Raw genomic sequence first — 23,451 nt, forward strand, 5'->3', positions numbered from 1 at the left:
GGCGGATGAATGGCACGACAATGGGCCTCAGGATCTTGTTACGGTATATCTGTGCATTCAAATTGCCAAATGTGTTCATTGTCCGTAGCTTATGCCTGCCCATACCCTAACCCTACCGCCACCATGGGGCACTCTGTTCACAACGTTGACATCAGCAAACTGCTCACCCACAAAACGCCATACATCATGCTGTTTAATCAGCTTCTTGATATGCAACACCTGTCAGGTAGATGGTCTATCTTGGTAAAGGAGAAATGCTCACTAATGGGGATATAAACACATTTGTGCGCAACATTTTACAAAAATAAGCTTTTTGTGCGAATGGAACATTTCTGGGATCTTTTATTTCAGCTCATGAAACATGGTACCAACACTTTACATGTTGCGTTTATATTTTTGTTCAGTATACATTTGTAAAGATTAGAGAAAATGTAACAGTTGATCGATCCATGCACTGTTATATTGTCATGATTTTGGTGAGGGAAAGTAAATGAAAATATTTTCTTACAATGTGTGTGTGTTACCATTTTCTACCACCAGGGCGTTACAACGGTTAGGACTGTTGTTTGTTGGGATTCCTTTAAAAATGTGACTTCCACGTGATTTAGAACGTTTCACTGCTCCAGTATGTAGCGGCTTTACGAGCTGTGGAGGCCAGACACACAAGGCCACTGTGTATGGTGCATAGGAGGAGTGTTTGTGTACAGTTTTAAACCCCCTGTCTCATTCCTGCTTTGAACTGAACTTTCAGTTCCTTGAAACTCTGCTGTGTTGTGTTCTGGATATCTATTGGGTCAAGGACACACTTTCCTCAATATCAACACTTGCCAATGTGAGATAGCTAGTATTATTGATTAATGGATTGAGTCTTTTAATAGCCTGTGTCCATTTCAGAGTTTGATTTGTGCTTTTAAAGCAGTGACAAGGTCGTTCAATAATCCACTCCGGAAGGCAAAATTGACAAATTTGGGTTAAGCGAAACAGTTTTTTTTCTTCTCCTGAACTTTATGCACTCTTTTGACCACAACAGTATGGCTGTTTGTCTGTCTGTTTGTTTGTGTGGGGAGGGAGTGTGGAGAGCGAGTGTCTGCAATGCATACAGTAGTTACTAATTGTCTTGATTTAATGTTTGTAAACTAGTTATTTTCTGATTATAACTCATCTCATCGGTCATTTTTATATACAAAGTGAAGTCAAAGGATTCAATAGAACCACAAAATTTAATGCCCTGGCATTTGGGGCTCTTCATGAGTCTTAAGTGCTGTAGTTCTGTCTGTCAGATCGAACAATGCAGTGGTTGATGATGGCAAACTGCCTGGATCTGAGACAGAGTGAGACACTGGCCTCTGTTAAGTGCTTGAAGAACTGTAGTCTAAGACTCAATAGAAAGGGCAGACAAAGCAGAAAGTCCTAAAAGTAGTCTATACAGTCCAGTGCATGAATGGACTTCATTCATGTAAAATAGTCAATGTTTCAGTTGCTCTGTGTTTTAATTTTTGGAACAATAAGTGATGTTTTCATTAATTGAAAATATTGGGGGGGGGGGGGGGGGGGGGGGGGGGGGGGGTGAAATATAGACTACTTTTCTATCTACATCTAATTCCACTGATGACACAGTCATGATTACCATTCAGGTAGGATACTATACGGTACTATTCTAGTTAATTCAATCATGTTTCTTTGCGCATGTGGATCCATTTTAATACGATCACATAAAGTTGGTGCGTGGCCAATGACTGACCTAGTTGCTGCCTGCTGGTAATTTAACTCGGGTAGGGATTCTAGGGAAGCCGAATGCTGCAGCGACCCGAATGTTGTGTCACGCTGCCAGCTGAGCAAGAGAGAACCGAAGAGCGATGAGGACGTCGAAGAAATAGCGGAATGCAGCAAAGGCCGAAAGACAGACGGTGATCTCTCCTTCTTTACGATGAAACGCCTGTAAGCTAAATTAAATTGTAAGTATGCTATCAGATGTTATTGGAAAACGTTATTCGGCAAGATAAGGTTATTGCCAGTAAACTAGCTAGCGAGCTATGATTGCTTACGTTGGCGGACTAATCTTTGTTTTTTTCTGTTAGCCAACCTTACATTGAGCTATCTATGTCATGTGAGCTACTTCGCCGTTTATATAGTGCCGTCTATAAATTTATATCAAATAAGCTAGCTAGTTACAACCCGTTAGTTTTATAGCAAACCCCCGCGATTTTGCCTCCAGTTACGTTAGCTTCTAGTGTGCAAAAACATCCCAATTTAGCTAGACTAGTTAGCTAACTAGGTTAGCTAATATGTTGCATGCAAATTGTCAACTAACCAGCAGTGGTGCTTATCAGTACTTCTATTGATGTATACTAAGTAATATTATTATCAAACTTGTAACTGATTTTAGACAACAATACTACTAATGTAGCTAAGCCTAATAAAAATAGACCGAATGTATTATAGGCATGTCATGTCTGTTAAGTTACATTGCAGCTCTAGCTATGTTGTAACAAAATACACTGTTCCAGCAGCAGTAGTCTAGTCTGCTGCAACAACAATGTCAATGTTACATTGTTAGCTTGGCAGTCAAACCCTGTTTTTGTGTGTATTTTGTTGTTGTCACAGTCATAGACTATTTGGTCGAGGGGGTTAATAATAAACCAGAAATGTCAAACACATTCTGACTGAGGGCCCTGGTCTTAATAGGTGATCTCTCTCCTGAACCAAAATGATGTTTAAACAAACGGACTGTTCACAATGTTCATGGTTGCTTTGTCTTTTCTTTTCAGTGGAATGGTTCGAGATTCAGAGCAGAATACCAAATTGCCTTTCATTACCACTATCAGGAGATTGCCAGGATATTGAGCATAAAGATGCGAGTGGCATGACAAACTCTTATCTGGTGAAGGCGACCGTCAGGAAGAAGAAAAAATGCATCGGGCAAGTAGCTACGCTTTAAGCTTCTTTCTACTGGCTGTTATTAGCCTCCACGCCCCTGCGGCCTTATCGGCGGTTTCAGATGGAAACAGCACGGAAAACGGTACGGTGGCAGATGGTGGATTTGTCCCCCTCGTGTTCTCGAAAGTAAACCAGATTATCGCCCGTGAGGGCAACTGCGCGCTGATTGATTGCAACGTCACTGGAGACCCTGACCCGAATGTACAGTGGTTCAACTCGCATGGAGACCTGCTAGACACTGAGACAAGTAAGTCAAGTTTGTAGAATTATTAAGAAAGCCCTGATGTTGCTCTGGCCTCACAATCAGCAGCTGTTCTACAGACATTTTTCTCAAACCAACTTGAACTGTCAGGCTAAAGGCTATTTTAAGTCCAACTGTGTGTGTGTGTGAGAGAGGGATAACATTTACTAGTGACATTATGACAGACTATTATGATAATGACGGGGATTATTGTAGTGACGATGCAATGCCAACCCTACAGATGGGGGGGGGGGGGGGGGATAACAATCATTCATCGACGTCATGATTATGGTATGACAACAAATCAAACATGCTGGCCAGTTGGCTCTTTTTCCAAAACATTGGAGTTCAAAAGTCACAGCTTAACTGTAGATACTTGATACATTACATGGTAGTGGCTTTTAATAGGATGCTGTTGTCGTGGTTCTCTCATTCAGTTGTAGTCTATCTACTGTAGCCTATATGGATGCAGATTGGTGGTCACGGCCACTACGTCGGCTGTCTGTAGATACGTGATGCTTTGTTCGAAACAATATTGTGACGCAGCGTGCAACCCATGAATAGGAGTCGCTTCTTCCCCGTTGAACATGACTTTCCTTTGCGTTTCCGGCTTTTGCCGCTGTTTGTTAGCTTTTGATTCCACACACGCGTCAAAGTGAGCCTGGGAACACTTTACGCGGGGGTATAAATGTAGAAGTCCTTCTCATTGAAATGTATGTCCGGTGTCTGAATACATTTCCTGTACCCATTCAGGTTTTCTAGAGACACAACAGACCGGCTGGAGGATTGATGGATTAAGTGTGTGTGCGTGTGTGCACTGCACTATTCATTCTCCGTCTCAAGCCCAACACTATTCAGGCTCTAGAATCGGTTTCTGTCTCTCTGTGTGTGTGTCAGCAACCCACTCAGGATGAGCTTTCAGAATATGGAGAGACATGAAATCATCCATCCAGCCACAGTCTAATAACATGCCTACGTAGTTGTTGTAATGGTAGATGACACTTCATGCGATGATAGGAGAAGAGTGGCCAATGTAGACCCATGGTGAAATATAGCCTGGATGACATTTATTTTGCCTCGATATAACAGAGCTTCTTAATACATTGGATATACCAAGATTACTTTAGTGAGAAGTTCACACATCAATGTAGTAGACAAAGAAGAACCAATTTCAATAGTCAACAGATGTTGTAACTAGATTTAATGTTTGGCTTGCTACTTGCTTGTGGTTCCACATTTACATGACTTGTTTGTCTCTCTGTTGTTAACCAACAAGCATCACGTGCTATTTTTCCAGACGGATTCCATTGTCCCTCAGCCCCACCCTCTATTTAAATATTGAACAAATGGGTTGTGTCCCGAATGGCTCCCTATTTAGTGCACTACTTTTGATCAGGACCCACTACTTTCGACCAGAGCCCCTTTGGGCCCTGATCAAATGTAGTGCACTGCCATTTGGGACTCAGGCACGGAATAAAAAAGTGAGTGGCACCTCTCTGCCCGCCTCTTCTTTCAGCTCTAACTCCTCAAGAAAATAATATCAGTAATTGGAGCAAGGTCAGGTCATAAACACTGGTCCACTGCAGGGGGTTCCATGATAAATGTTTTATTTAAAGTGCAAAATAGCTGGTTCCTGGATTGCAGCCTCGAGGACAGTCCTGCAGGAATAAATAATATTGATTCAATAGGAATCATATTATGACTCAAAATAAAACCACAATGGATGAATGAATTGCCGTTTGTTACAGTTAATTGATTGCGCAAGTATTTTATAGGCAAGTATTTTATAGGCCTAGATTGCTTTAAATATTGAATGAATTGAGCTCTGTGCCAAAAACAACAATGCATGCAGTTAGTCCATTAGTAGCTTGTATGGCTTGTCATTATGCACAATTGATCAAACTTTCAGAATCGGAACCAGATGAACCATACCATCGCCATGGCTAATTTTAAGCATAAGACACCCCAAAAGACTAAATATATCATAAAAGATACAAAATATCCGCATAATATACATGTCTTTTAAGTTAGCCGACAGCATTGGAAATTCCCCTTACTGAGCTCAGAACCTAGTCAGTACCATCACAGAACCTTTATGATGTCACCTCAATGAAAGTTAACCAAATCAATAATGTGCTAGTTAGGTTGTAGTCGTTTTGCTGCAGACTACACACATTATCATGATGAAACTGACATTATATCCAATGTTATGTAAGCTAGTTGGATAGAAAACGGAATATTGTCGCGCTAGGTGTAATAGCATAGCAAGCAACAGGCTAACAAACAAGTGTTATACTAGCCTATTTCATTACATGCTTAATATTATACTCGTAAAGAGATGACATAGCTGCATACCTTTTATCTTTTGCGTGTTTCTCCTTTTCTTTCCTCAACTGGGCACCTGATGGCTTAGACCTTTTCTTATCCATTTGTGTTGATTTGGCACTGGAGCGTCAATACATTACCCATCCCCCAACACTGTCAACCAAGAGTCAAGACTAAACCAATTCACCTTGGTGGTGTGCAGACTGGTTTTATATTATTCTTAACGATTTTGCACAAACCAGGAAAAAAATGCAACAATATGTCTGAAACTATATATCCACAGTATTCTGAATGAATTGTGGTTTATTTGGTAGCATTTTGTAGTGTGACTGATTTTACTAATTGCATTAGTACTGTACAAAGTTAGAGGTCCCCGCTCCCCCTACCTCAGGCTTCCAGTGGGGAGACCTGAGGTCAACCTACCCCCCCCCTTCATCTCCTACTTCTGAGTGGAAGACCTTCCCAGGCAGTAGCCTGCCTAGCTCACAAACTAGAATCAGGGCGCCCACTCCGACAAGGTTAACTGACCCACAAGGTGACATGATATCATTGATGTGACGTGCAAATGAGCGATAGAAAACCGATCGCGCAAGGGTCACCATTACAACAAAAAATTGTGCGGGCACCCCATGTCGCCCATACCTAAATCCGCCAATGTCTAGCCTGATTCCAGAGATAAGGTGAGGGAGCTATGAAGTGGTTTCTGGCCCCAGAACTAGGCCTACGGTAGAAGAATAGAAATAGAATGATCAGAACTAGGCCTACAGTGGAAGAATAGAAATAGAATGATCAGAACTAGGCCTACAGTAGAATAATAGAAATAGAATGGTCAGAACGGGGGGTGGGAAAGGTTGACATAAATGGGAATTACCAATCCAGTCTCTATATATGCAGTGTAAAATGCAAGCCTTCGCAGAAAGGCTGGCCTGGGCTTCTAGCTATAAAAAGCTCTTACCCGTGACTGTCATGACAAACTGTAGCAGATACCTTAGCCTGGCTACTGCTGTCTCTGCAACCTGGAAATGCATGTGAAGGAACCACAAACAGTTCTTAAAAGGGAAATGGCCCCCGTTTCTATGGTGCAACATGTTTTTTTTAGCAATGTTCCATAATATTTTCTGGTTAGGCCTATCCTTTACCATTGTTCATGACCTGTAGATTATTATGATGACTCGGGTCAGGAGTTGTCCATCTACTACCTGACTGGACTACTGTCCCTGAGTATGAAATATGAGGCTGGCATGATATGGAAAAACACGCAGTTGGTTTCAGCGACGCGCTCTCTCTCGTTCTCAGGTGGCAAGTGGCTGCTGACAGACGATGGCATCCTCAACATCACCGACATCAGGTTCGCCGACCGGGGCAAGTACACGTGCATGGCGTCCAACGTGCACGGCAGCGCCAACTGCACGGTGACCATGCGGGTGGTCCTGCACAACGGGGACCTGGGGGCCTACTACGTGGTCGTGTGCCTCGTCACCTTCACCATCATCATGATCCTCAACATCACGCGCCTCTGCATGATGAGCAGCCACCTGAAGAAGACAGAGAAGGCCATTAACGACTTCTTCCGCACAGAAGGCGCCGAGAAGGTTTGTGTCGTGTCTTACTATACTTGTGAGGACCTTACGTCGATATAGTGCCTTTGGGGTGTGTATTTGTAACTGGGGTGTGTGTTTGTAACTGGGGTATGTGATGTTTTTAATAATTCTTGTATGGTGAAACATTTTCCATCCTATATTTAAATGTCCAATAAAGTTATATTCTATATTCTCTTCTACTCTAAAGCTCCAGAAGGCGTTTGAGATCGCCAAGCGCATCCCCATCATCACGTCAGCCAAGACCCTGGAGCTGGCCAAGGTGACCCAGTTCAAAACCATGGAGTTTGCCCGTTACATCGAGGAGCTGGCCCGCAGCATCCCACTGCCCCCCCTCATCATGAACTGCCGCACTTTCATGGAGGATATCCTGGAGGTGGTGGGGGTTGAGGAGATGAGGCACACGTTCCTCCGACAGGCCCCAGAGGGGCACCACCTGGATGGGGCATCGGGATGCCGGGCGGCCCTGGTGCAGGGGGCCCTGGTCGGGGTGGGGCCCGGCGACGTCTTCACCGTCCTCCGGGAGAGGGAGCGTTCCGGATCCCCCGCAGCGGATTCCGACGACGCGTCGTTGCACGAGCAGCCTCAGCACATCGCCATCCAGGTGTCCATTCACCCCCCGCTGCCCATGGAGGCCCCGGCTCTGGCTGAGGCCACGCCCACTCCCTTGTCTCCTCCGCCGTTGGCTCCCCTTCACCTGGAGGAGGAGGAGCAGCAGCAAGAGGAGCAGGGTTCCGAGCAGGAGCCAGTGGAGGAGGTGGGGTTGGAGGTGGAGCCAGAGGTTACTACTAAGCTACAGCCTGGTCAGGTGATCTATGAAAGCCATGTGTAAATAGGAGTGAAAAAACAACAAACGCTCCCGAGGAGGGATGAATGATCCTGTCCTATGCATTTCCCAACCCCACCCTCAAAAACATAGAATATGTCAAGAAAAGGTCATTTTATTTCACTTTTCAACAGAACTAGCTTAAAACTCGAACCTAGCTACGTATGTAGGTCTGTCTCTGGATTATATTATAATAACCTAGTCTGGATTACAATAAATTAACTTGATAAGACATTGCGTATCATCCCTCATGCTTATGGATCTACATGTTGAATGTATTGTGGGAGAGGAGAGGATAATCAATATTTGATATATGTAAGTATAAAGCAATGTATAGGGCCATTTTATTTGTTTCGTATTAGTGAGCAGAGGAAAAAAAGAGCGGTTTGTTATTCGATTCAAGCATTCTCGAAAATCGATTTTCAGGAAAGCGACTTGACGATTATGCTTTAATTTTGTTGCAGTATTCTGTTTCATGATCAATTCATAAATTAGCTCCAAGCTGACGTCGTGCAATCACTGTTACTAAGCAGACCACAAAGGCTTTTTTTTTTTTTTTACTTCAAAATATTGCACATTATCCTACCACTGTTACAACCAACCTGGACCTGCTATTTATGAATCATGTTAAGTTCAAATGCATTAAACTCGTATATTAATGACAATAATTGGATCATGACTAACATTTCAGTGGATGATTGAAGACTAGTTGTTTCAGGCCTTCTGGTCTGCGATCCTTTTAATAATCACATGACCACTATAGCCTTTCTAGTAAGTGGTTCATTGAAACATTTTCTGAAAAATTGTATTAGACATTTAGTTATAATTATTGTTATCATGACCCACCGTGGTGTTTTGATCACGCACAACTTCCTAGATGCTAGACGTTTGACCATTTTGCCTTTATGGTCCCCATTATATTTCCTAGTATGCAATATTTCCCCCCTCCCATTTTTCTTTTTTGAATGGGTCTCAAACCCCAACCCTCTTCCGTACATGCTTTAATAAGAGGCTACACGTGAAATGAGAGCGATGTATTTGGATTAGTCTTTAACCGGACTAAAAATGCTTTCCTTCTGCTTAATAGTCGGGGGAGGGAGGGGGGGTTCGATGTTGCTCTGCTTTAAAATTATGCTCTTGATGGTTTTTTTGTAGTGAAAATAAAATCTATCTGCTGTGTTACCATGGTTTCCTCCAGTTTGTTTTAATCGTGCATTAACAAAGCTTTGTGCCATCCTACTGTAGGTCTCTCTCCCTCTCTGAAAGGACCATGACACCTCATCACCTGATGCGTTCCTCCAATCAGCCTCACTCACTCCCAATGTACATGAGAACAAAAGGCAGCCATCTTGTTTTTGTAACCATAGTTACAATGGTCATTATAGATGGGTAGCGCGCAAGTGAACATTTGTTTTAAGCTCACTCTTGTCTTCGCAGGAAGGAGCGTTCAGGGGAAGCAAAGCATTAACCTAAGCATGCGTAATGTGACGCATACAGGCGGCGATTGTGTACACACACACTAGAAGCCAGCTTCTAAGAAGTCTGCACACAGCTCTCCCATAGAAATAGCCTAGTGGATTTATAAGGAGCCTAACAGGTACAAAGGCATGCAGAGCTGCATGTGAATGGGAAGCCAGGCCTAGGCCAGCGACTGGCAGATCCCTGTACTGTATCAGAAGACTTCGGTATGAGAGAAGAAAAACTGATTTTGTGCGAGATTCTGTGAGCACTGAAAGCAAACTGACTGGCGTTAGAAGCTGTCTTTATACCGCTCACAACTCTTAACAGGAAAAGAGGCTTTCACAAAGACTGGTTTGTTTTGGAAGTCTGGGGGGCACAGCATTTCTTTCCCCTCTGTTCTTTGACCCAGTGTTCCTCCTCTCATTCCTCTACACTAGTGTTCCCCCTCCCGCTTCTCTACACGGTCACGCCTTTCCTTTACACCAGTGCTCCTCTGTGGCTACAGAGCAGCTTCTGATCTGAAGATTCTATCAGCGTTATTGTGCTTTGCATAGGTGGAGTTGTGTATTGTACCACCAAATTCATCTTGTTCACTGAGAAAAGCTTCACACATGAGTTGTGCTGTATAGCAGAATACCATAAAAATAGTTGGCTTGTTCATCCTTTTACCTCAATAATATTAGAATCCTGTTAATGTCTAAAATATAATTAAGAACCCACTGACATTTTTGCAATTTTCAAATTTTAATTTAAAACAATTAACTTTTACATATTGTTTTAAATGTACAATCAAACCATCATACAATTAATGTACAACTAACTACCATAAATAAAAGGAAAAACATTGATCAGTATGAAGTTATGAAAATAAGTGTTTGGTGACACCACATGGGTTAACAAGGACGATGCGCTCGTCAACCAACAGCAGGGTTGAATCCATTAGGGCAGGGTTTCCCAAACTCGGTCCGGAGGCCCACCCTGGGTGCACATTTTGTCTTTGCCCTCGCTCGACACAGGTGATTCAAAATAATCAACGCTTGATGAGTTGGTTATTTGAAACAGCTGTGTAGTGCTAGGGCAAAAAACTAAATGTGCACCCAGGACCGAGTTTGGGAAACCCTGCATTAGGGCACGCAATGGAAAACGTTTTAAAAACATTTGGCAACGGAAAATATCAGTTTCTTATTGGACCAAGTCCCTCCCTGTTTGTTTTATTATGTTTGGTGGCTAATGAATGACCTAAAACTATCAATGTAATAGAGAGAAACATGTAGTCACCACTTGCCTACACACGCTTTAATGTGTGCCTCAAATGGCACCCTTTTCCCTATATATTGCACTATATAGAGAAAAGGGTGCCATTTGGGACACAGCCATAGCCTTCGCTAAGGTGCTACTCTATGCATCTTGTCATTGAAACAAAGCCAGAGAGAGGACTCCTTTGACTGGCGCGCGCATTGAGGTCGCTGCTTCCTGTGGTGAACCACACATTAAAAGGGTGAATCAGATATACGATCCTATATTATTTTTTCCATGAGTCTAGGTTTACACATGGAGGGTTCAAAACTTTTTCCTTTTGTGTACTGTGCGCTTCTACATATCCCCAAGTAAAATATACAAGAGACTTTATTGAAGTTTAAAGGAGTTACTGGCACACCTCCAAAAAACGTGGTATGGTCATTTGAGTGTTGTATGAAATGTACCTCCTATTTCAGTCCTTTCAAATCATGTTTTAAATCTACAAATGCGAAGAAGATTTCATGTTGAACCTGACAACTAGGCAGAGGAGGAGATATGCAAGAAAAGATTAAGCTCCAGTGGAAAATACAAGACACATTTCTCACACCATGAGGCAGCTTAATTAAGCAAAGTAAAATATCTAAGACATGGTTACTGTGCAGTATTACCATCAACATCCTCATAATCATCCATTTATTTTGTTCACTTTAAAAAAAAGTGGTTTTCCAGTCTTGACTTTGTTTCATTACAAGCCGTAAAAAGTTACTTGATTATGTATATATCAATACTCTAAAAGTAGTTGCATTAGTAATAGTTTGAAAAGAAAAAAGGATACATTTTTTTCTCCAGTAACAGAACGCAACCTTGAGTTAATGTTCCTATTTTTTTTTGATATGCCCACCTTCAATGTCGGAGAAACAGACAAGTCTTTTCTCATCTGATACTTATGCGCACACACCTCTATGGCATATTGCCTACCTGGCTCAGATCAAAAAGGTACGCACATGCGCGCACACACAGTTATTCACCCTTTACTTCAACAGGGGGTATATGTAACCGATGAGTATCGGACTCTTCTGTACAGAATGTTTTCACATACATCAGAAAGAGACATTTTGTTCTTGAACTACAACACTCAGACATTAACTAACTACTCCAGTACATCCTGCTTGTACCCTTGATCTTCCTTCCTCTCTCACACACACACACACCCACACATACATACACCTTGGAGCAACGCCCAGTCTAATATCAGGCGGATGCCTTTAGGGGGGAGGGTGGGAGAGTGTTGTTTCAGGTTACTATGACAACCTGATTGGAACGTGGAGGTGAAACGCACACATGCATTCTCTCGCTCAAAGAGAGTTCACAGGTAAACAATGCTTTTGAGGACGGACGGGGGTGGGAGGGACACAGTGGGGGTGGAGCCTGGCAGGGCTGACAGCCAATCAGCAGTCGAGGTGTCTGAAGGTCCCTCCTCGCATTCTAGCGGATCATTCTGACCTCTTGCCTCGGTAGCCAGGCTTCAGGCTCACAGCAATGTACGCCAGCGTGAGCCAATAGAAACAGGACAAGGACGAAGGAGCATGAAGAGTGTATGTTTGAAGGAGGTGCAATTCGGCTAGTGGCATGCTTGTGTGGCATCTGAGTGAGTCTGATCTCATGTATGTATGTTTCTGTATGTAAATGGAGGTGCGTGTTAAAATTGCATTCCTTGTGTATATATACCCCAGCCTATAGTAGCTGCTACCTAGGGACCAAAACGTCCCTCACAGCAGCCATTTTTAAAGTCCTTTTAGAGTCTGTTTGTCTCTTCCTTCCTGTGGCCTCTAGAGGGCTCTATTGGGTTCAGTCAGTCTGGTTTAGTATTGAGGTGGATTTGGGGTGGTGTGTCCCAGAGGGGGTGGGCTGTGCGTCATAGGGTGGAGCCGCGGCCGTCCAGTAGGTTTACCACCTCCTCCTCGCTTTCCTCCTCGTCAGCTTGACGACCCGGGAAGGCGGTGACTAGTTGAACATTATGTTGTCGGGGTCTTGGTTGGCCATCTGGGCCATATGACGAAGGATATCTTTTTTTGTGATAATACCAAGGAGACGCCTGCAGGGGGAGAGAGAGAGTGAATGAGAGAGTGTGTGTAAGAGAGACAGAACGAGTGAGAGAGATAGGGGGGAGTGAGACAAAGATTGAGAGGGATAGAGAGAGAAAAAAGAGAGTTAGTCAGTGATGAGCTGGCAGGGAGCACAGTCTGGTTGGCGTGGGAGAGAATTGTATCGTGTTTTTGTTGGCTAGTGCGGTTGGTTGGACGGTCGGTGGTGGTGGTTTTGGCCGTGGATACAAAGGTGGAATCAATCGAGAGAATGATAATATTATTTCTTTGGTTAGATAATGTTATCTAAACAAAATAATGGGCTCTGTTAACTGACAAAATTATGGCAATTCGTTTGGGGCTTGGTAATTAATGATAAGATTTATATTATTTTGGGGCCTGACACTTAATGATAAGTTGATTTATATCAAAAATAAAAATGACTATATAATACTGATGAATTACACAGTCTAGAGAAGCAATGCTCCATTTCTTCCAAACTGTATCTGCATTTTAGCCCAAGGTGATACAGGGAATACAGTAACCACTCAGCCAACCGTGACTGTCAGTGTCACTGCAGCCATGCCAACAAAAACACGAGTCCCACTAGTGCCAAGGAAGGATACGAGGTGGAGAGGAGGAGGTGAGTAACCAAGGGAGAATGGTGAGTGAGTGATTCTCGTTAGAAGCCTGGAGGAGGAAATGAACTGAACACACTAGGAAGAGCAAGACTGAATACCTTGCCTTACCAACCAAACCTTCACAGTCCTCAGAGATAAACATTCTGGAACACCCAGTCAAGCGTCTTCAGGCTCATTGCTACCGGCTCCCTTAAAAAGGTTACTACTTTGAGAGCCAGGTCACAATTGGTTGAAATGTAATGTAAAACACAGAGGGTCAATTACCGTTTGCAACCATTGTGCAACCGGATAGTAATTAGATGTCCATTAGGACATCCTGATTCCTAAAATAGCATTTTTTTTGTTTTAAGGGAGACACTTGTGCTCTTGAACTGAGATTTCGTGAGAAACACATCTGCAGACACTGGAGAGCGAGACACAGACGTTGAGCTGAGAGAGTGGTGAGAGGAGGTGAGGCTGTCTTTCAAAGCGTCTCAGAGTAGGAGTGCTGATCTAGGATCAGTTTAGCCTTTAAGATCCTAACGAATATGATTATAAGGACGGGGGGAGGCTGATCCTAGATCAGCACTCCTACTCTATGACGCTTCATGAATACGGTCCCTGATCTACAGAACAGGCCTGTTGAAGGCGGGGCACATGTAGGAAGTGGAGTGGAGGGGACCAGATCTGAAGTGAGGGAGGTTGAGGTGGGAGGCAGCGGGTGAGGCACGGGGGTTGAGTTCAGGTGAGAGGGGGTTGAATGAGGGGTGGGTGGGTACTGTTTAGGATCAGGGTGGGATGTGTGTTGCTTGTCTTAGCTGGCTACCTATACTATAGGTATTAGCTACCACCACCATCACACCACCATCACTTCACCACCATAGAGTTCACTCTCTCAGGAGGGTTCTACTAGGCCTACGGCAGGACGGGAGGGACACTAGATGCTAAATCTCCCCCCTCCCGGAACAACCAACGGTCCGCTCCAACGTAGCGGCCGGTTACTCGCCAATCGGTTAAGGGGACGCCGGCGGCGCTACGAGCTGTCGGGTCAGATGTCGTCGATCTGTTGGTCCGCCAGACAGACGGACGGACGGTGACCCAGTTGGGGGGGGGGGGGGGGAGCGAGAGGGAGGGGTAAAAAGAAAGACAAAAAAAAAAGGAAAACAAAACAGGAAGAAGCAGTAATTAATTGAAGTCAAACTGTACTACGTCCAAAATGGCACCCTACTCCCTTCATAGTGCACTACTTTTGAACTAGAAGTACATTATACAGGATATAGGGTGCCATTTGGGATGCTTTTAAAGTGAGATTATGTCATGTTTGCGTGTGAAGGTTTTTGATGGGCCGAGTGATACACACACAAAAAACAGGCATGGCTACATGGCTGTACGCAAGTTATAGGGACGGGGACGGGGGGGGACGAGATCAATATACAATCAGTATATTCATGCTTCTATCTATATTCTATAATAACTTCTTATAGCAGATGAAGCAGCCCCTACTACTGATGACGGGACTAATAGCTAGTGGGATGTCGTTGATGGAAATGGCGGTGGAGCAATAGTACGTAACGAGGATCTAACTAATCAAGCTTCAAATGACAGTTCCCATCAAAGTCCAACATTAAAGGACCCATAACAACACCACTCATTTAGAGTAGATCTTTAAAAAAAGATACATCTTACTAACTGTTGTTAATGACTAGTAGTGAATGAAGAGGCAGACCAGAGTGACAGAGTGGCACTTGTGTTTGTGAATGATATGGTATCCAGTGAGGAGAAAGTGGATGCACCCCCCCCCCCCCCCCAAAAGAAAAGAGTGCATTTGTGAGTGAGTTGAAAATATGACACAGTAAGACGAGTGGGTTGCTATTGGAAACGGGAACTGTCAGTTACACTTTCATGCGTCGCGCCTGGGTAGGTGGGGCCTAAGAGGCAGAAATGGGGAAGGGGGAGAGGTCAGTGGAATGGGAGGGGGCAGGGGGCGGGGCTAGTCACCAGGGGCTCCGTGTGTTCCTTGAGCTCCTCCAGATGCTCTAATATATTCTTCTTAGTGATGACGCCCAATACAATCCTGTACAAACACACACCTGTTACTCAGGAGACTGCCCACGTCGCGCAAACACAGAGAAAGACAGAGAGAGACAGCAGCATAAAGCATACAAAACACAAAAATAATAACTTATAGAAACATAAATAAACGTAACTTAAACATGACATAACGTAGTGTCAAATCATAACAAAGTACCAAACAAATCCTAATAGTGTTGCTTTAAAAAGAAAGGTAAATAGACGTCAATAAATATACTACTACTGATGGTGATTTTATATCAGTATGTGTCAATTGGATGCCAACTAGTGTTATTCGTGCATACGATTCATCTTTGTGTCGATTTCAATAACTTCCTCGTTCATTTGTAATGGATTCTAACCTTGTGAGTAGTACAGAATCAAGTATTGTAGATAAATAACCGAGGATATAGTATGTCTGATGTTTCTACGTTTAGCCTAAATGTATAGCTACTGAATGATACATTCAATGAGACCAAAGGTGGCATCAAACAATAGAAAATGATACAATTATAACAAAAAGAAATGTATAAAAACAAAGGACTGCTGTCATCTGTAATCTCAGTCACTCTCCCCTCTCCTGACTGTGTCTAAACATCCATCTTTAAACATATAGACTATGACTGCCGGGCAATAACGCACAGAACGAGGGTTTCTATACTTCTCTGGAAACAGCTCTGGTGGACATTCCTGCAGTCAGCGTGCCAATTGCACACTCCCTCAAAACTTGAGACATCTGTAGCATTGTGTTGTGCAAAACTGCACATTTTAAAAGTGGCCTTTTATTGTCCCCAGCACAGGGTGCACCTGTGTAATGATCATGCTGCTTAATCAGCTTCTTGATATGCCACACCTGTCAGGTGAATGTATTATCTTGGCAAAGGTGAAATGCACACTAACAGGGATATAAACAAATCTGTGCACAAAATTTGAGAGAAATAAGCTTTTTGTGCGACTAAAATTTCAGGGATTTTTATTTCAGTTCATGAAACATGGGACCAACACCTTACATGTTGCGTTTATATTTTTGTTCATACATCATTGGATGCACACTGTCCTGTAATTCCTGTTTTAACCACCAGGTGTCCCTTTAGAGTCATATTCAACGAGTGAGCTTGTACAGTACAATTGAAGACCACCAACTTCTAAACATGACACAGGAGTCCCTCCAAAGGAAACTGGATAAAAACAATTTTCTGTCTCAAGCTTGCATGATGTGAATTTTTCAAATCTATGATTTACGCTCACTATTTCTCAATGAACATACTGCATTCCTTAGAGCTTCTTAGTCATGCTACTGAATAAACTTAGATAGGTTTCCTCTCTGTATGATACCTGTTCTATAGTAATGGTAGTAGTATATTGGTGATTGTGTTTCTCTCCTGTCTGGTATTTGTTAAGTGGTATTTCAGTAGTAAGCGTAGCGGAGCTAGCATTTAGCTGAGAGGCCATGCAGGTTACAGCCTACAGGTTATAACACCATGGTTCCCAGTGTCCATGCATCACCCTACAGTGAGGCGATGCATGGCTAGTACGTCCCATTATCCAGACTTGCATATCACTTCAAATGCATGATGTTCAATGCCAGTAGTGTGTGTATATTGGAACAGACCTTGAGAGTGTGTTGTTTGGTTTGTGTTGAGGGAACTCGGTGTTGCCTGTTGAGATGTTAGTTCAGGTTGACAACACGGAGGCTGAGGTAAGGAGGACTTAGGAAGACTCTTTCCCCCAGTGTTCCCTCCTCGTCTTTCACCCCCACCCCTCCAAAAAAACATCCCCCCCATTTTGAAGCTGTGATTCCCTCATCCCTTTTCCATTCCCCCCTTTTTCTTCTCCCCCCTTCCCCTGCCCTATTTCCCATGCCACCCTAGCGATTACCCCTCCCCCACCACCACCACACACACCCCACCCTCTCGTTTCACTCTTTATGCATCACCAGACATTGTCGGAGGCTCAGCTTAGACAAACTCCCAACCCTCCGATCCCTCCCAGCCATCACCCCTTCCCATGCCACCCTACCCCTACCCCTTCTCTTCCCCTCATCTCATCTCACCCGTTGTGTGTCACCAGACACTGGCGGAGGCCCAGCTTGCGGAAGATGTCCACCACGATCTCCATGGGCGTGTGGTCGGTCACGGTGAAGGGGCTCATGTCCAGGATGGAGCGCAGCTTGAGGGGCCGCGGGCTGTCGGCGGGCAGCGTAGGGGCGTGCTGCGTGAAGTAGACCCGCGACGTCAGCAGGATACCCTCCTGCTTCCGCCGTGCGTTCTCTGTTGACGGTTGGGAGGGAGAGAGAGAGTGGGTGGGTGGAGAAAGAGAAATTAAATTTGGTTAAGCCGGGGGGGTACCAGATAGAGCCCTGCACGGGCATGAAACCCGAGCCATACCCTTGCGATGTTCTGGTCCTACCCTACCCAGGAACAATTTTTTGTGCCAAATGTAAGGCCCGGCCCTGCCTGAAATCAGAAATAACTTTCTCTGTCAGTATATCCATTAGCTGCTCCTCTCAGTCTGTCACTCACTTCCTGCCCGCTGCTGACACTGCATGTGCTCTGGGAGTATCCATAGCAACGGCTCTGCTTGGGCTGCTCTGCTCAATGACGAGGCATGAGAGAGCAGTTAGCTGCTACTTTGAGTCACTTTAAACTCCCGACAAACTCAAGGAACATTATTATTTTTTGTGAAATAATGTCTCCTGTCTTACATTTGACGAGGTTGAAGCACTTCTGACACCATGTTATGATCTTAGTCAGATATGACTTTACTGCGCAGTAGAGCATGAGCAAACGGCTCAGGTTCAAAATGTTAGAGCCCTGCCCGTTCCCGAGCCTAACCCGATGCATAATGTAGGGGCCCGTCGGGCTTGGGTCGGGTAGCAGAGCTCTAGTGCCAGATAGGGAGATACTTTTGGCACAATTCCATTGGCACTAGGCAAACTCAATAAATTAAGTGCAGCTAAAGTATTTGAAAGGAAACAAAATACTAGTTGAACTTAGGGTCTGGTTGAATCAGACCCTCCCCCCCACACCCTGCCATCTCTCCTCACCTATAGCGATGGTGATGTCCCTGCGCAGAGCGAAGCCAACCAGTCTCTGGGACTCCTTGGAGACGATGACAGGGAAGCCGTTGTAGCTGGTCTCGTTGATGATCCCCTGTAGTTCCTCCACTGTCAGGTCGTCCTGCGTCAGCACCGCTAACGGTGGATCACTACGCCGCGGCCGCATCACCTTGAAGTCACACAGGAATGGAAGAACATCAAGAATGTATCTACTTGTGAATAATTTTTGTGATGTTTGTTTGTTTTGATTACTGTGTGTGTGTGTGTGTGTGTGTGTGTGTGTGTGTGTGTGTGTGTGTGTGTGTGTGTGTGTGTGTATATAATCACCTCCCGCGCCAGCGTGGTGTGTGTGAACTCCTCCTTGGCGTCGAGGAAGGGGTACCCGTTCAGGCGGATGTGTGATTCGTAGATGCCCTCGCGCCCAAAGGCGTCGCCCACCCACTTGCTGGTCATGACGGCGGCCATGAGTGGCACGATGTACTCCAGGCCGCCCGTCAGCTCAAACACGATGACCACGAGAGACACGGTCATCCGCGTGACACCACCTGGAACGCAACATAATGATTCACAAATGATTCCCCGTTCATTTTACCAGGTAAGTTGACTGAGACGTGAGAGCACCATCTTTTACAGCAACAACCTGGAGACAAGGGAAGAGTTGCATGGGAGAGGACCAAAGCCATACAGCAAGATAGATTACATTTTAAGAATCGACCAACACAGTCCATATAGCAATGTATCACAAAGGGAAACTGACACCGAGTAGGAGTAAGAACAACAAACAGGACCATAAAAACACAGCCAGTGAGGTCCTTCAGTGTAATCAAGGACCTCAGCCATCCAAACCATGGTCTGTTCACCCTGCTACCATCTCGCAGACGGAGACAGCACAGGTGCATCAAAGCCGGGACCGAGAAACTGATAAACAGCTTCTATCTCCAGGCCATCAGACTGCTGAACAGCCATCACTAGCCGGCTTCCGCCGGTACTCTGCCAGGCACCTTAGAGACTGGTGCTCCCATGTATAATAAGGCATTGAAAACAGGTCACTTCAATAATGTTTACATACTGTTTTACCCACTTTATACATATATACTGTATTCTAAGCATGGATCATCCTATATAACTACTGCTGTACACACCTTTTCATATACTGTCCATACACACCATTTATATTTATATTCCGGACTCTGACATTGCTCGTTCTGATAACGCTAGACTGGCACAATTACCGTATAACCAACGTTTATGGATGAATGCCATCATGGAAATAAAATACAATTAATTTACTGTATAACGAATGCCCCAATATAAGAAAAATATTGATTCCTTTAATTAATATGAATCGATTCTTTTGAATTGTTATTTTTCACAAATTTAATGATTCGCTTCGCCATTGTAGCAGTTGGGGTTCGGTTCAATCGCGGTAAATGGAATCACAGGAATCAAAATAATAATTTGTGAATCTCGAACAGTAAAAGGGGAAAATTTTTGCTGTAGCCTTCCTTTTGAATTGTGTCGTTGCAAAACTCATTTTGTAGATACTTTAGGTTGGTTTGATGCTAGTAGTCAGCCTGAAGTAAACACTTAAGGTAAGATACAGTATATTGCGCCCTATAAAATCTGCGATGGGGGAAGCATGCTGAAACAGTAATTTCAAAAGTTTTTTTCAGAAAAACATTAACAATTAAATGTTGACTGCAAAGTAGGCCTACCTGGCATGATGATTTGTACCAATCAGGTGCACATTTATCTTCCAAACTCTGCAATCACATGTACAGTACAGAAAGCGGACAGAAACACAGCTAGCCCCAACGGTCTCTTGCTATGCAGTTAAATTAAAGGGGAACTACACCCTCCAAAAATATTTTTTCCCAGACCTCAAAGGGGTTCTCCTGAACAGAAAATTTACCCTAAATAGACATACCCAAACGTAATTATTTTTCATGGAGATGGCCATAAACTGGTAAAGTTGCATAGTTCTAGAAAGGTCTTGAACTCACCTTTCTGGTAAAAATAGTAATAAATTGCTGAAGTGTACTCACTTTTGAAGACAGAAGCTCAAATACATAGTACAAATATTGTTAAAAATCATATGATTTTTTCACTATTCAACAGAGGTGGGGAAAGAGATCTTGAAATGATTGAAATGCTTTCGAAATGTAATAACAATCCAACTACAAACGACTTGCTATAAGATTTAACATTTCTTATAACTGCTAAATAAATATGATCATACTTAATGACAGTGCAATATTGGCACTATTTCATATAACTGCCGACAGAGAATTTTCTTCTAAACGCAGAGACAACATTCAAATGTGTTCATACTCATCAGCTTTAAGGACAAAGTGATTTTGTTCGTCTATGACCAGGAGAAAGTGGTATAGTTTCAATTCTATGAAATGCAGTATTTATTCATGTTGAGAGCTCTAAATCCGTCTGACAATATCACAGCAAGATGAAACTACACAGGCTGGATCCGATAGACTGTCACCGTTCGTTCATATGCCGTCTCACAGGCTGGGCTGACTCGCTCAGGGGAAGAGTAAATCAATTCTTTGTCTGGATAGGCCAGAAAATGTGACACGTCAATCCCTATGCAAATGTGGGTGTGAAACCTGACACTTCAAGTTAGCTCCGCTGAGAAAGTGGTAGCGGAGAGCAGACAGATGGGGCTTTCTGGCATTATAAGGCACGGGACCCTAAGACGTTCACAGAGCGCTTTGTACACCAAAATGTCAGTCGGAACCGGTCCGCTTAAAGTTCCCGATATGGGGGACTTAACATAGCAGTGTTGTGGACTTAGAACATACAATTGTGTTGTTATTGTATAAAAATTTGCGAGTGAAAACCTGAATAAAAATAAATAAATCACAAACCTTGAAAAATAAAACCAAGAAAACAAAACGTAATTTGGGCGGTTTAAAAAAAAAAAAAGGGGGGGGGGGGAAGGATTTCATAGGGCCCTATAAACAACACACAAAAATAAAATCCTATTCGAACGGTTATTACGGAGACCGCAGTCATTTGGCTGGCCAATTACCATCATCCAAAATTCCATGATCGTCACAGCCCTAGATATTGCTCAGTCTTTACTTGTCTTTTACTTTTTGGATTATGTGTGTATTTTTATTGTGTTGCTAGATATTACTGCACTGTTGGAGCTAGAAACATAAGGATTTCGCTGCACCTGCAATAAAATCTGCAGATCTTTGTATGCGACCAATAAAGGTAGATTTTTTTAACTCACCCAGACATGCGGCGGCCCCCACCATGGCATAGAGTCCCGGGGTGATGCAGTCGGTGCCTACCTCGCACCACTCCCTGAACACTAACCAGTCGTGGTGGTAGTACGCCAGCTGCTCCACGGCGATGCCAACGATACGCCCGGCGATCGCCCCGATGGCCATACTGGGGATGAACAGGCCAGCAGGAACCTGGGGATAGGAACCACAACTTAAAGAACCACTCCAGCTATTTCTGAACATTTCCTGTTAAAAAATATCCTGAACTGAAATCCCAATTCCAATTGTTCTCAATGATTTTCAACCCCAAAACTGATCAGCATTACTTGGGAGTGTTGACTACAATCTAAGATTTGTATTAGGCCACGATCTGATCATTTCCCCAATACAACCACATTAACTAGACAGTACTCCACCTGCCCCCCCTGCCGTTCCTCACCTTAAGTCCGAAGGTGAAGATGGTCATGATGATCTTGAAGATGAGCGCCAGGCACAGCTGCCAAATGGCTGCGTACACCCCGGGTCCCGCCGGCTTGTTGGGAGACGCGTCCACAAACGCCTTGCTCCCGTTCATCTGACTCCTGTACTGGCACAGCTGGGACGACTCCAAGGGTCCGCAGTCGGTAAACAACTCTTTAATCAGCTCGCTGGTGTTCTGCCGCGTGTACGGGTTGGGGAACGCCACGACCGCGGTAATGGCCGCCACGAAGATCACCTCCAGGATGGGGTACTTCCCGAAGCGGGTGGATTTCCTCCTTCGGCACCAGGCGATGTTGGCCTTGATGAAGAAGGCCCCCCAGAGGCCTCCAAACACCCCCAGCAGGATGAAGGGGATAAGCTCAAACAGGTACCAGGGGGTGTGGTACTCCACGTAGAACAGGACCAGACGGCTGTTGCCAAACGGGTTGATGGAGCGGAGGACGAAGGCTGCCACCAATGCAGCGAAGAAGGAGCGCCACAGGGTCTTCAGAGGGAAGTAGTAGCTCACCTGGGGGGGGGGGGGCAGACAGGTGTAGGGGAGCAAGGAAATTATAGCGTGTGATTCAATGTCTCATACAGACACACAGTCAGGCACATGCACACACATTCAGTATAAAACGTACCTCCTCCAAGCTGAAGAGTACTCCTCCTATGGGAGCACCGAAAGCGACAGACACCCCAGCCGCTGACGCTGCAGATAGGACCTGCGGAGCGAAAACAAAAACAAAAGAAACACAGGCCAAGTCAGCTGAAACACAGACAGGAATTTACCCAAAACACAGTCTTATATCCTACTATGTGGTGACACAGAAAAGGGCTGAAGGCAAAACTCCACACGGTCATGTAATACAACGGATACAAACACAAACCATATCCGCTCTGTCCTTTGGCTCGTTCTTGACGTACTTGGACAATAAAGTTGTACGGTATTGCATTTGACCACGCCTAACAGAACCGTAGATCACATAATCGCACGCACCTCTCGCTTTTTGGCCTCGTTCTTACTGTACTTGGGGAAGAGATATGAGAAAATGTTTCCACAACAGCAGGCCACGTGGACCAAGGGTCCCTCCTTCCCCAGGCTCAGCCCAGACGCTACAGCCAGCACCAGGGTCACCGTCTTGATCAGCAGGGTCCACTTCCCCAGGTAACCCCGGATGATGAACCCACTGAGAATGGTCTTTATCTGGGGAGACAGTAGGGGGAGGAGGGGGGAAATAAGGCAATTATCCTGGATGCATTATTTATATTCTGGGAGACAGAG

The 23,451-nt window shown here is 44.3% G+C and overlaps 2 protein-coding genes across 7 annotated transcripts in view; one reads left to right on the forward strand and one right to left on the reverse strand.

The window, feature by feature from the left end:
* Positions 1-1,746: 1,746 nt before the first annotated feature.
* LOC120049743 (microfibrillar-associated protein 3-like) lies at positions 1,747-9,109 on the forward strand. The gene is made up of 4 exons (XM_038996120.1): positions 1,747-1,955; positions 2,769-3,184; positions 6,800-7,095; positions 7,292-9,109. Exons 2-4 carry the CDS (start codon positions 2,911-2,913, stop codon positions 7,931-7,933), a joined length of 1,212 nt encoding a protein of 403 aa, XP_038852048.1. The 5' UTR covers positions 1,747-1,955; positions 2,769-2,910; the 3' UTR covers positions 7,934-9,109.
* A 1,004-nt stretch (positions 9,110-10,113) lies between these two features.
* The window catches only part of clcn3 (chloride channel 3), a 64,929-nt gene continuing 51,591 nt past the window's right edge, over positions 10,114-23,451 (reverse strand). For 3 of the 6 annotated variants that reach the window (XM_038996126.1, XM_038996121.1, XM_038996122.1), the window contains 9 exons: positions 23,167-23,373; positions 22,811-22,891; positions 22,147-22,695; positions 21,713-21,899; positions 18,787-19,004; positions 18,448-18,628; positions 17,455-17,671; positions 15,330-15,405; positions 10,114-12,722 (listed from right to left, as the gene is read on the reverse strand). In XM_038996126.1, the coding sequence (XP_038852054.1) occupies positions 12,543-12,722; positions 15,330-15,405; positions 17,455-17,671; positions 18,448-18,628; positions 18,787-19,004; positions 21,713-21,899; positions 22,147-22,695; positions 22,811-22,891; positions 23,167-23,373 (1,896 nt within the window). In that variant the 3' untranslated portion in view covers positions 10,114-12,542. Of the gene's footprint in view, positions 12,723-12,743; positions 14,395-15,329; positions 15,406-17,454; positions 17,672-18,447; positions 18,629-18,786; positions 19,005-21,712; positions 21,900-22,146; positions 22,696-22,810; positions 22,892-23,166; positions 23,374-23,451 lie in introns of those variants that run through there. The other 3 variants (XM_038996123.1, XM_038996127.1, XM_038996125.1) reach the window with 2 other exon arrangements.

This window comes from Salvelinus namaycush, chromosome 6, assembly GCF_016432855.1.
Source record: "Salvelinus namaycush isolate Seneca chromosome 6, SaNama_1.0, whole genome shotgun sequence".
Lineage (NCBI taxonomy): Eukaryota > Metazoa > Chordata > Actinopteri > Salmoniformes > Salmonidae > Salvelinus > Salvelinus namaycush.

Excerpts from the sequence above, each read along its gene's own strand:
- LOC120049743 (XM_038996120.1), top strand. The coding sequence starts at position 2,911 with ATGCATCGGGCAAGTAGCTACGCTTTAAGCTTCTTTCTACTGGCTGTT. Across the intron at positions 3,185-6,799 it reads CCTGCTAGACACTGAGACAA|GTGGCAAGTGGCTGCTGACA; the intron begins GTAAGTCAAGTT and ends TCTCGTTCTCAG. Across the intron at positions 7,096-7,291 it reads GCACAGAAGGCGCCGAGAAG|CTCCAGAAGGCGTTTGAGAT; the intron begins GTTTGTGTCGTG and ends TCTACTCTAAAG.